This window comes from Diceros bicornis, chromosome 18 (genome assembly GCF_020826845.1).
Source record: "Diceros bicornis minor isolate mBicDic1 chromosome 18, mDicBic1.mat.cur, whole genome shotgun sequence".
NCBI classification, from domain to species: domain Eukaryota; kingdom Metazoa; phylum Chordata; class Mammalia; order Perissodactyla; family Rhinocerotidae; genus Diceros; species Diceros bicornis.
Genome location: NC_080757.1, coordinates 10,236,345 through 10,250,068, shown reverse-complemented (window position 1 = coordinate 10,250,068; position 13,724 = coordinate 10,236,345). Strand labels below are relative to the sequence as shown.

Below are 13,724 nucleotides of genomic sequence, written 5' to 3'. Positions count from 1 at the left end.
CCAGAAGGCTCCAAGGGGGCTGCCAGCCAGCCCTGGGCTCCTGGAGGGAAGGGAAACTACCAGGGACCTACTGTGTGCCTGATGCTTTACATAAATTGCCACGTGCGTTCAGTTTTTTAATTACACAAGTAATGTGACTCCATTCTCCTCGAAAAATATTAAGACATTAGACATAAAGCTGAGGTTCCCTTGGCCACCCCCAACTCATCTGTCTTTTTGTTTTACTTTCTGGAAGGTTTTGTGTATCATCCTTTTGGGGAACAAGGAAGTTTTTTGTTATATTTATCTATTTTTTTTTTTTTCATTTCCAAAATGCAGTATCTTCTCTCATCTCTCTGAGGGTAAAAATTACATTTTAAAAATTCAATATTAGGTGTTAAACTAGGTAATAGGTAGCGCCATCAAAATTCAAAAGGTAAAAAAACAGTGTACCGTGAGCCCTTGTTCTGAGCTGCCCAGGACCCCTACCTGACACAGCTGCTGGCTTGTCTCGGAAATCTTCCAGAATGGTTGGTGCAGAGACAGATACTTCTTTCTTTCTTTCTTTCTTTCTTTTTGAGGAAGATTGGCCCTGAGCTAACATCTGTTGCCAATATTCCTTTTTTCCTTTGTTCTCCCCAAAGCCCCAGAAGATAGTTGTCTGTCATAGCTGCACATTGCTCTATGTGGGACGCCTCCTCAGCATGGCCTGATGAGCCCCGTGTAGGTCTGCACCCAGGATCCCAATGGAACCCCAGCCCGCCAAAGCAGAGCACACGAACCCAACCGTTATGCCACCGGGCCAGCCCCTCTTTTCCTTTTTTAAAATGAAAGTGCTAACAGACTATATGCATTGAGTTGCCCCTTCCTTTTTTTCCTACATTTCAATTATAGGTTTGTGTGTTTTTTCTTGTGCTCCCTAGTATCTCTGTCTCTTCCAGATTTGATTGGCTTTTTTAAAAAATACATGGGGACTCCTTCTCTTTCATTTTGGAGGCTTTCCTCAAATGTCTGCAAGGCCTTGGCGCTCTGTTCATATTTAATAGGGACCTACCAAGAGGATGATTAGAAGCTGGGGGTGGGGAGGGGCACTCATCTGTCTGCTTTGCTGTGGGACAGTGGAAGCCTTTTCATGGTCACTCCCAAATGTTGATAGGTGGTAGGCTTTCTCTGGGGCCATTCAGTTGTTTTTGTTTTTCCAACAAACAACAAATATTTATTGAGCACCTGTTATGTGCCAGGCACTGTTCTAGAACCACCCCTGCCAAAGGAAAAACAAGATAGAGGCAGAAAAACGCAAATTCTGAGGGAGAGGAAAGGGACAGTTAAGGAAGACGGCTGAGGGAACTGAGGAGCCTGAGGTGATGGGGCTCTGCCTTAGGCCTCCTCTTCGACTTCCTCACCGAAATCCTTCTCTTCTTCTGCAGTGGCATCCTGGTACTGCTGGTACTCGGAGACGAAGTCGTTCGGTGAACTCCATCTCGTCCATGCCCTCACCTGTGTACCAGTGGAGGAAGGCCTTCCAGCAGAACATGGTGGTGAACTGCTCTGAGATGTGCTTGAAGAGCTCCTGGATGGCCGTGCTGTTGCCAGTGAAGGTGACAGCCATCTTCAGGCCATGGGGCAGGATGTCGCCGACAGCCGTCTTGACGTTGTTGGGGATCCATTCCACAAAGTAGCTGCTATTGTTGTTTTGCACGTTGAGCATCTGCTCACCTACCTCCTTCATGGACATCTGCCCACAGAAGACAGCAGCCATGGTGAGGTAGCGGCCGTGGCGGGGTCACAGGCAGCCATCATGTTCTTGGCATCGAAGACCTGCTGGGTGAGTTCGGGCACAGTGAGGGCCGGATACTGCTGGCTTCACCGGCTGGTTAGAGGGGCAAAGCCAGGCATGAAGAAGTGGAGATGTGGGGGGACCTGGTGGCATAGCGGTTAAGTGCATGCGTTCTGCTTCGGGGCCCCGGGTTCAGGGCCTGGGGGTCGCGGGTTCAGATCCCGGGCGCACACCAACGCACCGTTTGTCAAGCCATGCTATGGCAGCATCCCATATAAAGTAGAGGAAGGTGGGCACGGATGTTAGCCCAGAGCCAATCTTCCTAGCAAAAAAAAAAAAGGAGGAAGATTGGCATCGGATGTTAGCTCAGGGCTGATCTTCCTCAAAAAAAAAAAAAAAAAAAAAGAAGTGGGGAGGTGGGAAGGGCACCATGTTGACTGCCAGCTTGTGGAGGTCAGCATTGAGCTGGCCAGGGAAGCGGAGGCAGATGGTGACTCCGCTCATGGTGGCTGAGACAAGGTGGTTCAGGTCCCCATAGGTTGGTGCGGTCAGCTTGAGGGTGCGGAAGCAGATGTCGTAAAGGGCCTCGTTGTCAATGCAGTAGGTCTCATCGGTGTTCTCTACCAACTGATAGACGGAGAGGGTGGAGTTGTAGGGCTCAGCCACAGTGTCGGACACTTTGGGTGAGGGCACCACACTGAAGGTGTTCATGATGCTGTCAGGATACTCTTCTCAGATCTTGCTGATGAGCAAGGTGCCCATTCCAGAGCCTGTGTCCCCGTCCAGCGAGTGGGTCAGCTGGAAGCCCTGCAGGCAGTCACAGCTCTCTGCCTCCTGAACCACGTGCAGGACTGAGTCAACCAGCTTGGCCCCCTCTGTATAGTGGCAACAGCCTGCCCTGGACTGACCAAAAACCAAGTTGTCTGGTCTGAAGATCTGGCCAAAAGGACCTGAGCCAACAGAGTCCATGGTCCCAGGTTCTAGATCCACCAAAATAGCATGAGGAATGTATTTTCCACCTGTGGCTTCATTGTGGTACATGGAGATGCGATCCAGCTGCAGGTCACTGTCCCTGTGGTAGGTGCCGGTGGGGTCGATGCCATGTTCATGGCTGACCACCTCCCAGAACTTGGCACCGATCTGATTGCCACATTGACCAGCCTGGATGTGCACGATTTCCCTCATGGTTAAAATTTATTTTAATTCTTTTGCTCGCCTCAAGGTGTGTACGGGGCAAGAAAATGATGTAATTTTTTTTCTCTGCTGCTGGTAGCAGGCTGGAAGCATGGGACGTGCCCCGGAGGCTGGAGCAGCGAGGTCCAAAAGTCATGTTAGGAAGGTTCTGAGAGCGCCCTTCAGTTTTTTGAGAGAAGAATATCCTCCATTCTCCATTCCTTGCCCTTAATGGAGGTGTAGGGGGGATCTGGAGCAGGGTGGGGGCTCCTGTTTCTAGCCTCAAGCACCACCTCTATTGGGCCTGGTGTCCCCAAGTCCAAAGCCTCCCCAAAAATGAGCATGGGTGGAGAAATGGGTGGTGTGTGTGACTCAGGTGTGAGGTGAGGAAGCCCCAGGGGTCTCAACACTTTGAACACAGACTCTCAGCCACCCCTGTGTTCAGCCAGGCTCTGGCCCAGGGTCTGGGGACCTCCAGGATCTTCAGGCTTCAGGTCCTGACTCCCTCTGGCCTGCTTGCCTGTCACCACCCTTCGGCCACTGTCCAGCCTCCAAAGCCGTGTTGAAATCTTTTGTCCGCTGCCGTCTTCTCTCCTGGTCTCTTAGTCCTTGTAGATTTATGCTTCTTTGACTCCTCTCCTGTTACTTAGTTAAGTTTTGGAAGGGAGAGAAGACAAATGCTCATGGCCAATCTTACATGTTTAACCGGAAGTCTTTCCATGGTTTATTTAACTAGTCCCTCAAGGACCAGCCTTTAGGTTGTTTCCAATTTTTTTTCTTTTTTTTTGCTATTACAACAGTGCTCTTAGGAATGTTGTTGTAAATACCTCCATGATCAATCAACCCTCATGACAATCCTACGAGGCAGGTATTGTCTTGATTTTACATTTGGGGAAAACTTGGCTCAGAGAAATCCGTTTATGGGGTCTTTTTTCTGTGTGTGTGAGGAAGATCAGCCCTGAGCTAACATCTGCCAATCCTCCTCTTTTTGCTGAGGAAGACTGGCCCTGGGCTAACATCTGTGCCCATCTTCCTCCACTTTATATGGGACGCAGCCACAGCATGGCCTGACAAGCAGTGCGTTGGTGCGCGCCTGGGATCCGAACTGGCGAACCGCGGGCCGCTGCAGCGGAGCACGCGCACTTAACCACTTGCTCCACCGGGCTGGTCCATGGGGTCTTTTTTTAATTGGTTAATCAACTTTTTCCACATATATCTCTTTTTAAAGTTGTTTTTTATATAAAACATAATATACATACATAAAGTGGTATCTTTGTAACCTGTGTAGTTCTCCCTGCACAAAGACCAAGCACAGTGCCAGAAACAAGGCAGGCAAATGAATAGTGAATGATGGTAAACTACAGTCTCAGTGTTTTAAAAGAGAATCCAGCATAGCAGGCAAATGGCTTGCTACTGCTGGACTCCTAGGCACCTGTTTGGGGAGGACGGATTTGGGCAGGACCTGTGTGCCCACTGTTCCTGTGAGGACAGCCCTGTTTGGGCTGGTGATGCCCTGATCACTTGCCGCCAGTTTGGCCAGGGAGCCAGCTCCTATCACTGCAGCAGGACAGGCCCAGGCCTCAAGGCCCCCGGGGAAGCAGGGTGGTGTGGGTGTGGATGGTGGAGGAGCCACATGCCAGAGCCCTGTGTGGGTAGGACAAGACACAGGCAAATCAGAGTCTTCTGGGATTGGGAGCCTGGGAGGCCTCCTCGTCCCAAATCCTCATTCTGCAGCCCTCTATTCACTGGGGTGAGCAAGCTCCTCTACTGGGCAGGGTGGGGGGAGAAAAAGTCCCCCTCCCGATAGTGTGGTTGGCAAGAAGCCCCATCCTCCTTATTTCTCTCCATATCACATGCCAAGCCCGGAGCCTGGCAGGTGGAAGGTGCTCAATAAACACTTGTTGAATTGAGTCAACTGATTTGGCCTGACAGCCAGGAGACTTGGGTTCTGGTCCCAGCTCTCTCTACCTGCATGATGTCCTGAAGCAAATGGTTTTCTCTTTGGGCCTCATTTTCCTCATTTGTTAAATGAGGGCTCTTTCATTCTATAATGTCAGGCACTGTGCTGGCACCAGGAGCTGCAATAATACACAAGCAAAGAGGTCATTAAAACACAGCACATTTGTAAATTATACCACAATAAAGCTGGGGGGAAAAAAACCACATCGTGATCTTTGATGGATGTAATGATCAAGACACTTGCCAACACAGCTCAAACAGATTTAAACCAAAAAGGAGAATCTGAGGGCTCACATAATGGAACACAAGGAAACAGGAGGATCCAGGTACTCACATCATGTCATCAGGGATCTACTTCTCCATTTCTAACTCTGCCGGCCTCTGATTTAGCTTTATTTCCAGACAGAAACAGAAGCAGCTGCAGGCTCACATTCTTTTAAAATGTTATCGTTTGTATTTTTTTTTTTTACATATGTAGTTCAAAATTCCAAAAGTTCAAAAGAGCATATGGAGAAAATCTCTCTCCCACCCTATCTCCCAGCCACCCAGCTTCTGCCCCTCAACAACCAGTCCTCCCAGTTCCCTGTGCCTCTTTCCAGAGATGTTCTGTGCCTTGCTTTTGTCACTTAAAGTATCTTGGAGACTGTTCCTTAACAGTGTATAAAGTTTACTTTCTTTCCTGGCTGCATAGTGTTACTCTGTAATGTAATTTAACCAATCCCCTGTTGACAGACATTTAGGCTGCATCCAATCTTTTACCAATACGAGCAAAGCTGCAAAGAATAATCTACACATTCCTATTTCACCTATGTGCAAATATGTAGGACTGATTCCTAGAAGTGAAAATCCTAGGTCAAAGGGTATAAGTGTGATTTTTATTGATTTTGATTTTGATGGATATTGCCAAATTGCTCTCTGTGGATGTTACCAATTTTTACTCCCACCAACAAACAAGTAAGGCCTGTTTACTTAAACCCACACCCTTTCCAACTCTCTATGAAATTTTTTGCTCATTACAAATATAAGTTAAACATGATTTGCATTTATTTTATGGTAAATGAGGATAGGTATCTTTTCATACACTTGAGAGTTCTTTATATTTCCTTTTCTGTGAAATGTCTGTATAAATTTTTGTACCTTTTTTATTGGGTTGTTGGTATTTTTCTTATAGATATGTAGGAGATTTTTATGTATCAAAATTAGCCCTTTATCTGCAATATGAATTATAAATATTTTCCTTAGATTGCCATCTATCTTTTAACTTTTGCTTATGACTGTTTACCAGGCATACTCTTAACATTTTTAATATATATTTAAATGTATCAGTCTTTTCCTTTATGACTTCTGTGTTTTGTTATCATACTTAGAAATGTCTTTCCCACTCCACACTTCTGTAGTGTTCTCGCCAAAAATGCATAACCTCAATCTAATAATGAGAAAACAATGGACAAATCCAAATTGAGGGACATTCTACAAAATAACTCACCAGTACTCTTCACATGTGTCAAGATAGGGGCCGGCCTGGTGGCACAAGCAGCTAAGTGCGCGTGCTCCGCTGCGGCGGTGGCCCGGGGTTTGCCGGTTCGGAGCCTGGGCGCACATCGATGCACTGCTTGGCAAGCCATGCTCTGGTGGTGCCCCATATAAAGTGGAGGAAGATGGGCATGCAGGGCCAGTCTTCCTCAGCAAAAAAAAAAAAAAAAAAGGAGGATTGGCAGATGTTAGCACAGGGCTGATCTCCTCACACACTAAAAAAAAGTGTAAAAGTGTCAAGATAATGAAAGGAAAAATTAAAGACTGAGGAACTGTCTCAGATCAGAAAAGCCTAAGGAGACATGACAACTAAATGCCATGTGAAATCCTCGATTAGATTCTGAATCAGAAAAAAGGCATTAGTGGGGAAACCGGCAAAATTCAAATAAGATCTGTAGATAGGTTAATAGTATTGTATCAGTGCTAATTTCTTGGTTTTGATAATTATGCTCTGGCTATGCAAGATGTTAACATATGGAGAAGTTGGATGAAGGGTATACAGGAACTTTATAATACTATTTTTGCAACTTTTCTGGAGGTCTAAAATTATTCAAAACAACAAGGTTAATAATGGCACAGTTTCTTTGAGTACCTTTATGGTTTTATTTTTTACACTATAATCTTTGATCTATTGGTAATATTGGTATCAGGTATTGATCCATATTTTTCTCCAGATGGCTACTCAGTTGTCCTAATAACTTTTATTGACTAATCCCTTTTTTCCCACACTGATTTTTTTATTTGATTATTTTTAATTATCTATCTATCTATTTTTTGTTTTTTGTGAGGAAGACCGGCCCTGAGCTAACATCTATTGCCAATCCTCCTCCTTTTTGTCCCTTTTTCTCCCCAAAGCCCCAGTAGATAGTTGTAGGTCATAGTTGCACATCCTTCTAGTTGCTGTATGTGGGACGCAGCCTCAGCATGGCCGGACAAGCGGTGCGTTGGTGCGCGCCCGGGATCCGAACCCCAGCTGCCAGTAGCGGAGCATGCACTTAGCTGCTAAGCCACGGGGCCGGCCCCTATCTATTTATTTTTAAAATTGTGGTAAAAAATACATAAAATTTACCATCTTAGTCATTTTTAAATGTAAAGTTCAGTAGTGTTAAGTAAATTCATATTGTTGTGCAACCAATCTTCAGAACTCTTTTCATCTTGCAAAACTGAAACTCTGTACCCATTAAACAACTCCCCATTCCTCCCTCCTCCAGCCCCTGGCAACCACCATTCTGCTTTCTGTCTATGAATTTGACTGCTCTAGGTACGTCATATAAGTAGAATCAAGCAGTATTTATCTTTTTTGTAACTGGCTTATGCTGATTAACAAGCCATTAATTTCACAATAAAATGAAAATCTATTTCTGATACTAATTGGCAAAGGACTGGTGTTGACTAAGAAACAAATCATTGAAGTGCTTGTAGCAGCTACGTCTGGAATGTGGATGAGGGAACTGAGGCACAGAAAGGTTAAGTGACCTGTTGCCGATCACACAGCCAAGGAGGGGAGATGATTTACTTTGAACCCAGCAGTCGGGCTCCACAGCTTGCTTCTATAGTCTTTGCCCTAGGCTTGGATTCACATAAGAGAACCAAGATTTTGGAACCAGCAGCAACTAGTTGGTGTCTGAAGACAAGCGGTGGATGAAGTCACCCAAGGAGTAGTGATCACCAACATTTAAGGGGCAAGTGGAAGAGACAACCCGGTAGCACATCCCCAGTGACTGACACGCTGTAGGTGCGCAGTCACTCTTGATTGGATGAGTCAGAAGGAGCAGCTAGAACAGTGGGAGATAAGCCAGGGGAATCATTTTTCCTGAGCTAAGGGGGAAGAAATTTCAAAAGAGGGCGGTGGTCAACATACTATATGCTGAAAAGAGGGCAAGCAAAGGTCTGAGAAGTGACCTCTGGATTTAGGAACAAGGAAGTCATTGGTGATGAGCAGTTTCTTGAGATGGTAAAGGCAGGAGTGTGCTGGTAAATGTTTAACAACCAACTCTCCAAAAAAGTCTCCATTTATGTAATTACATAAGTTTATTATAAATTTTACTGATATAAAGGATGTGTAACAGAATTCACAAATAATAAGAAAATATACAATATTCTTTGTTGTAAATTCCACTCTTGTATCCACGGTTTCATAAATGGAGTTGTAAGCTAACTACAAGTGTGGTTCCAACATGAATGTTGGTTGATATTTTTCTTTACATTTTTGAGTAATACAAAAATGAAACAACGATGGTATGTTGAAACTTTACTGGTTCCTCAATGACTTGAGTGACTTCTTTACTGAATCTGATAATAGTTTTCAAATCCTGGGAGAATATTTCCTTGATTTTTTTTGTGCTATTCACAATGTAACAGTTACAGACATGACACTTTTAAGTTTAATCTGCATTATTAACGTTTTCTCCATCACCTTCTTAAATCTAGACAATCAACAAAGCCTGATATGTAGTGTTTGCCAATTTCTGCAGTATAAATACTCCCACCAAGGCTGATTTCAAACTACCAACTTGATGTTACTAAATGAGTTGGGAAGAGATACACAGTAGTACATCATTATATAGTATTTCCACCATCAGATCCAATAAATTTAAATAACCTCAAGAGCATATATAATAGTGAAGTGCAGTAAAATAATCAGAAAGTAATGAGTTTGGGTATTTATTACTTCTGTTTTTAAATATAATTTATTTAATTGTAAATGTGCACAATTTAATTTCTGATAATAGCTGTGTTTAACAACTGGTCCACAATGTTTCTGAAAAACAGTCAGCTTTCACAAATCAGTGGAGCACAGCACTGGGTGGAGGTGAGAGCCAGACTGCAGTGGGATGTGACTTTCCTGATCAAGCCTCTAACCATGGCCAGCAAAGTCCACCCTCCTTGCCTCCCCTGCAATCTGCTCTGCTCCCTCTCTGCTCCAGCCACACTCCAGGACCTCACTCAAACTGCTCCTGTAGGAGCAACACTCCTGCCACCTGGGGCAAATTAATCCTTACTCCATGGCATCTGTAGTCTCTTTTGTAGCACTTATCACAATTTGCTATTAAATTATTCTGGGAGTACCAGAACTTGTTTCTTGTCCATCTGCATGAGCCATACTATCTGTGATGGCCAAGGCTGGTATGGGTCATATTCACATCTATCCCCTCAGTAATCTACTACAATGCTTTGCATATAGTTAAGTGCTCAACAAGTATTCACTGAATGAATATGCTCAGGATGAAGGGCTGCCAGAAGGGATGGACAGCTAGAGAAAGGTGATATTTGTGTGAGGCATCACCTGAGGGGCATCACCAGAAAGCATATTCTCAAATGCCTTTTGCTTATTTAGAATGGCCTGTGCTCCACCATCACCATCTATGACTGAAAGTACAGAGAATCTTCTCAACATAGACTGAACCTTCCCCAGGAAACATGACCCTGAGAATATTCATTCTGTGACAAGGTAGAACTTTAGACTCTTGTAATTTGTTTGTATAATGCCTAATTGTTATGTGTTTTAAGAACTTTCTTTTGAACATGTTCTTCCCGTGTGCTAGCAGGCAGAAGTGGGGTGTTCTCATTACACTACTGACTGAATAACTGGGGAGCTTTGCCAGGTTTCTGGCTGGGAGCTCTAACCACCAAGGGAGTCCCCCTGAGCAGGTGGCCCTTCTTGCCATGGTGAGATGGAAGGTTTGACAATAGACCATTTGTAACACCGAGTATAACTGACACTAATGATCATTTAACAGAAAACCAGACATGACAAAATTATCCTGTGCTCACTTAAGTGGTTTAAAATAAACTAATATTGCCAGATAACTAAAACTCTGGAGCTTAGAAGTATACATAAGATTAGACATTTACTGGTGATAAATACTTCCAAAAAGAGACGAAAACCCCTGCCAAATGAGAAGTTAGCTAAATTTTAAAAAACGACCTATATAAATAAGACCCCCAAATGAAAAGAACCTAGCCAACTGCTTAAAGTCGGGACACTCAGCTTCTACCCAAAACAGCAACGACAAAATTGACGAGTAACAAACAACATTGGAAAATAGTTGAGTCAAAGTAATCCATTACTGATAAAAGCTCAACACACATCTCATGTTTAAGCAAATCAAGTCTAACCATCAGTACAAAAATAAAACAAGGCGATCGTCAGGAAAAATCAGATAGGAGTAATCAGGGTGTTGCAAGTCCTGATCACGCAGAGACGCTAATCACGAATCATGCGCACTCCAATCATCATGTTCTAATCTGTCCCCCAAAAAGGGGGAACAGGTAAGGATTATCCTACCTGACGATAACCAACTTTCGCTAGGGCATTCCGTACTCAGGGAAAAAGATTCCGCTAACAACTACGGTGACTATATAATGCGTTAGCCTGAGCAACCTGTTTATTTAAGCTCCCCCACTTCTGTTGGAACATTTATTTGCAGATCTTTTAAAATAAATTTTTTTTCCATTTGGCTGCCAAAAGGGATAAATTAATTCCTCCCAGAATGCTCCATTCACTCACGAGCTTGGAGTCCTAGTCGTACGCGCCACTTATTTACATATCTCCGCCCACCCCCTTCGCCAGACAGCTACCGTAATAACCAAAATAAAAGCGATACCTATTATCTTACAGTCTCCAAAGCTGGAAAACAGCCTTCCGTTTCTCCAGTTGTTTGGCCATCCCGATTCTCCTTTGAAATTTTTATAAGTCTTGATCTTACTCTAAAATATATTTTATTACAAAGAGCTAAATTAAACTTTGATAAGCCTAGACGCGAGAGATAATTACCTTAACACTACTAACACTGACATCTTCCACCAAATGCAGTTTCAGTGGGAGCGCTGAAGCCTACGCCTGCCTTCTTCCAGGAACGGTGAGTGGTGCCTTGCTCCTCCAGCCTTCATCTCTACGTTCCCATCATGAAGGTGATCAGAAAGGTTTCTTTTTCAGCCCAAAGACGCTGACGAATAATGCCATTTCAGTGACAGCTGGGAGGGCGCTGCGAAAGGCAGGTGGTGGATTCAGGGCCCCTTCCAATAAAAATACCCAAATCCCCAAACCAGAGACCCCACTCCCAAAGCCTAGGTGGGGCGGGACTTGAAAAGACCACAGGATGTTGAGTGGATCTGGTATTTCACATATGGAGTAAAGCGCTGGTGGGGGAAACTTTCAGATTTAGAGTAAACCTTCCACCCCCCCATCTCCAAACATTGGACGCTACTGTACCTGCAGAAGACAAAAATGTACCAGTACGTGGTGCACTCCCAACGCTCGAATATGAAAAAGGATAGGGCCACAGACGCACTACAGTGAGCCCCCATGGCTTGAGAACGCACCAGAGTCAAGGAAAGCCTATGGATCGATAGATACTGATGGGCCAGAAAAGGCCAGTGGTGGGGCTGGCATCTGCACTCAGGTTCACCTCTTGCTTCCTCCTCACATTGCAAAGGTCAGAGCCGGTAGCCCTGCCTTCTGAGTTTTAGGACAGCCACGTGAGCAGAGGCCATAGGTGAGCCTGCACAGCTGAGACCCAGGCTACTCCCACCCCATATCTAAAGGCCAGGCTGGACCTTTCCGGTGAGGTAGGAGTAGGCTCCTCCTCTCCCCCAGGCCACACAGGAATGCTCACAGTGACTTGATACGCTCTGCTGGAACTACCCTCCAGCATCCGGGTCCTCCTGGTCCACAATTCAAGTGTCAAGAGCCTTCCCTGATCCATCTTTCTCACTTCCTCTGTTTCTTCTGAGTTCCCATAATGTTTTATATCTTTACACACTCCCACAGCACAGTGCTTATCGCACTGAATTACAGATGGCTGTGTCTGCCTCTTCCTCAAGGCAGAAAACTGTGTTTTACTCCCATTTTTGGATCTCCCGTGCCTGGTGCATAGCAGGGGCAAATGACTAAAGATTGTATTAAATACTCTCCATTGCCTAAAGAGATCTCTCAACTGGGGAGACTGTCCACTAGGGCAGACACTATTGTGCCAGAAAAGCCTAGTTATGTGGCTGAAGGTAGTTGTGATGGAAACGGACAGTGTGGGAAAGGTGCGCAGGCAGAAAGGATACAGATGAGGCTCTGGGTGCTGTTGAACATGGAAACTCCTGAGAAGAAGCCGGCCAGCTCCACTGCAAAGAGGCCCAGGGTGACAGAGAGCGCTGCCACCAGCCTGCAGAGAGGAAAGGGGTTGGTTCAGGCCTTCTGGACTTCTTCTAAGACCCCTCCACTCCCACCACTGCTTAATTCTGACCACCCCGCCCCAAGTGCTCACTGAATGTCCTGCTTCTCGTACTCCTCGGGAGTGAACGTGAGAGGCAGGCAGGCCTGGATGTTGCTGTCCTGGGGAGCAGGGCAGAGAGGAAGAGAAGTGAAAAAGGGGCGGGCTGCGGGGCAGGCCTGGGGGCAGCGAGGCACGGGAGGACCCGACCAGGTAAGGCCCTGGGAAAGAAGCGGGGTTGGGTTGGGACCACCCCGAGGCGGGAATGGGGGCGGGAGAGGGTGGCCGTGGGTCTTACCCGGGACCAGAATAAGGTGATGACGACCACCAGATGCGCCAGGAGCGTCAGGAACCGAGAGGGCACGAGCCCTGAGATCCGGCCCATGGCCCCCAGGGGCAGAGGCACCGTCTGGAGCAGAAGCCGAGGTCTCAAGGGGCTGGAAGTTTAGGGATGGCCACTCCTGAAGTCTCGCAGGCTAGCAGACAAAAACTCGACGTACGCCCCCTTCCCGCTCGCGCTGGCACCGCCCAGTTGCCTCGGCAACCACGTAAGCGGGCGCCGCGGCCGGATCTCTGAAAATCTCGCGAGAGCAGTAAATTCTCCAGCCGCCGTGGACCTCTTGGAGAGCGTAGGTTTGGGGTCCGCAGCGGGTGGTCCCTGCCGGGTGCCTACCGCGGGCCGGCTCCCATCGCGCAGCCGAGCCGTCTGCACGTGAGAGTGCGCGATGTGGCGCAGCCCCGCACCGCCGAACCTGCCCACGCAGGGCGAGCGAAAGGACACCCGCCCTGCCCTAGCCCACTACACCCCTTCCTCCCCGGATGCCCACGCCAGGAGCGGCCCGGCCGCAGACCCCCGCTACGTTGCCCAGGATGACCCTCCGCGGAAGAGTTGCTCACCAGAGACGATGTCACCGCCCCGCCGGGCTTAGGGCACCGCCATGCCCAAGGCATGGACACTCTCTCCTTTTCTCTCCTCCGCATCCCTTTAGCTTCCCACTGCCCTGGGCCAGAGGAGACGAAGGGAACTAAACGTGGAGAGATGGATGTCCCTAGATGGTCCAGCTATCACTTATTGTCACGCAGCCCCTTGTTCTCCG

The 13,724-nt window shown here is 46.6% G+C and overlaps 1 protein-coding gene, 1 non-coding gene and 1 pseudogene across 7 annotated transcripts; all 3 read right to left on the bottom strand.

Moving 5' to 3' along the window:
- Window positions 1-734: 734 nt before the first annotated feature.
- Window positions 735-3,051, bottom strand: LOC131416938 (tubulin beta chain-like; annotated as a pseudogene).
- TMEM107 (transmembrane protein 107) lies at window positions 1,742-13,182 on the bottom strand. 6 transcript variants are annotated; one of them, XR_009222659.1, is made up of 7 exons: window positions 12,926-13,182; window positions 12,682-12,749; window positions 12,479-12,579; window positions 11,637-11,733; window positions 11,199-11,409; window positions 4,898-5,007; window positions 1,742-1,797 (listed from the first exon to the last, which is right to left on the bottom strand). XR_009222659.1 is itself a non-coding variant. In XM_058559765.1 (5 exons), exons 1-5 carry the CDS (start codon window positions 13,010-13,012, stop codon window positions 11,340-11,342), a joined length of 423 nt encoding a protein of 140 aa, XP_058415748.1. In that variant the 5' UTR covers window positions 13,013-13,182; the 3' UTR covers window positions 10,942-11,339. The 6 variants fall into 6 exon arrangements, 1 of the variants encoding a protein (XP_058415748.1); XR_009222658.1 differs by having other exon boundaries at window positions 1,759-1,800; XR_009222657.1 differs by lacking the exon at window positions 1,742-1,797 and having other exon boundaries at window positions 4,083-5,007.
- LOC131418038 (U8 small nucleolar RNA) lies at window positions 10,580-10,716 on the bottom strand. The gene has a single exon (XR_009222833.1). It is a non-coding gene; the product is annotated as a U8 small nucleolar RNA (small nucleolar RNA).
- Window positions 13,183-13,724: the final 542 nt, after the last annotated feature.

What these genes read in the sequence shown, in the direction of transcription:
- TMEM107 (XM_058559765.1), bottom strand. Translation starts at nt 13,012, where the DNA reads ATGGGCCGGATCTCAGGGCTCGTGCCCTCTCGGTTCCTGACGCTCCTG. An exon ending in TACGAGAAGCAGGACATTCA is followed by an intron (nt 12,580 to 12,681) that starts GTGAGCACTTGG and finishes TCCTCTCTGCAG; the next exon opens with GCTGGTGGCAGCGCTCTCTG. An exon ending in CAGCACCCAGAGCCTCATCT is followed by an intron (nt 11,734 to 12,478) that starts GTATCCTTTCTG and finishes TGCGTTCTCAAG; the next exon opens with CCATGGGGGCTCACTGTAGT.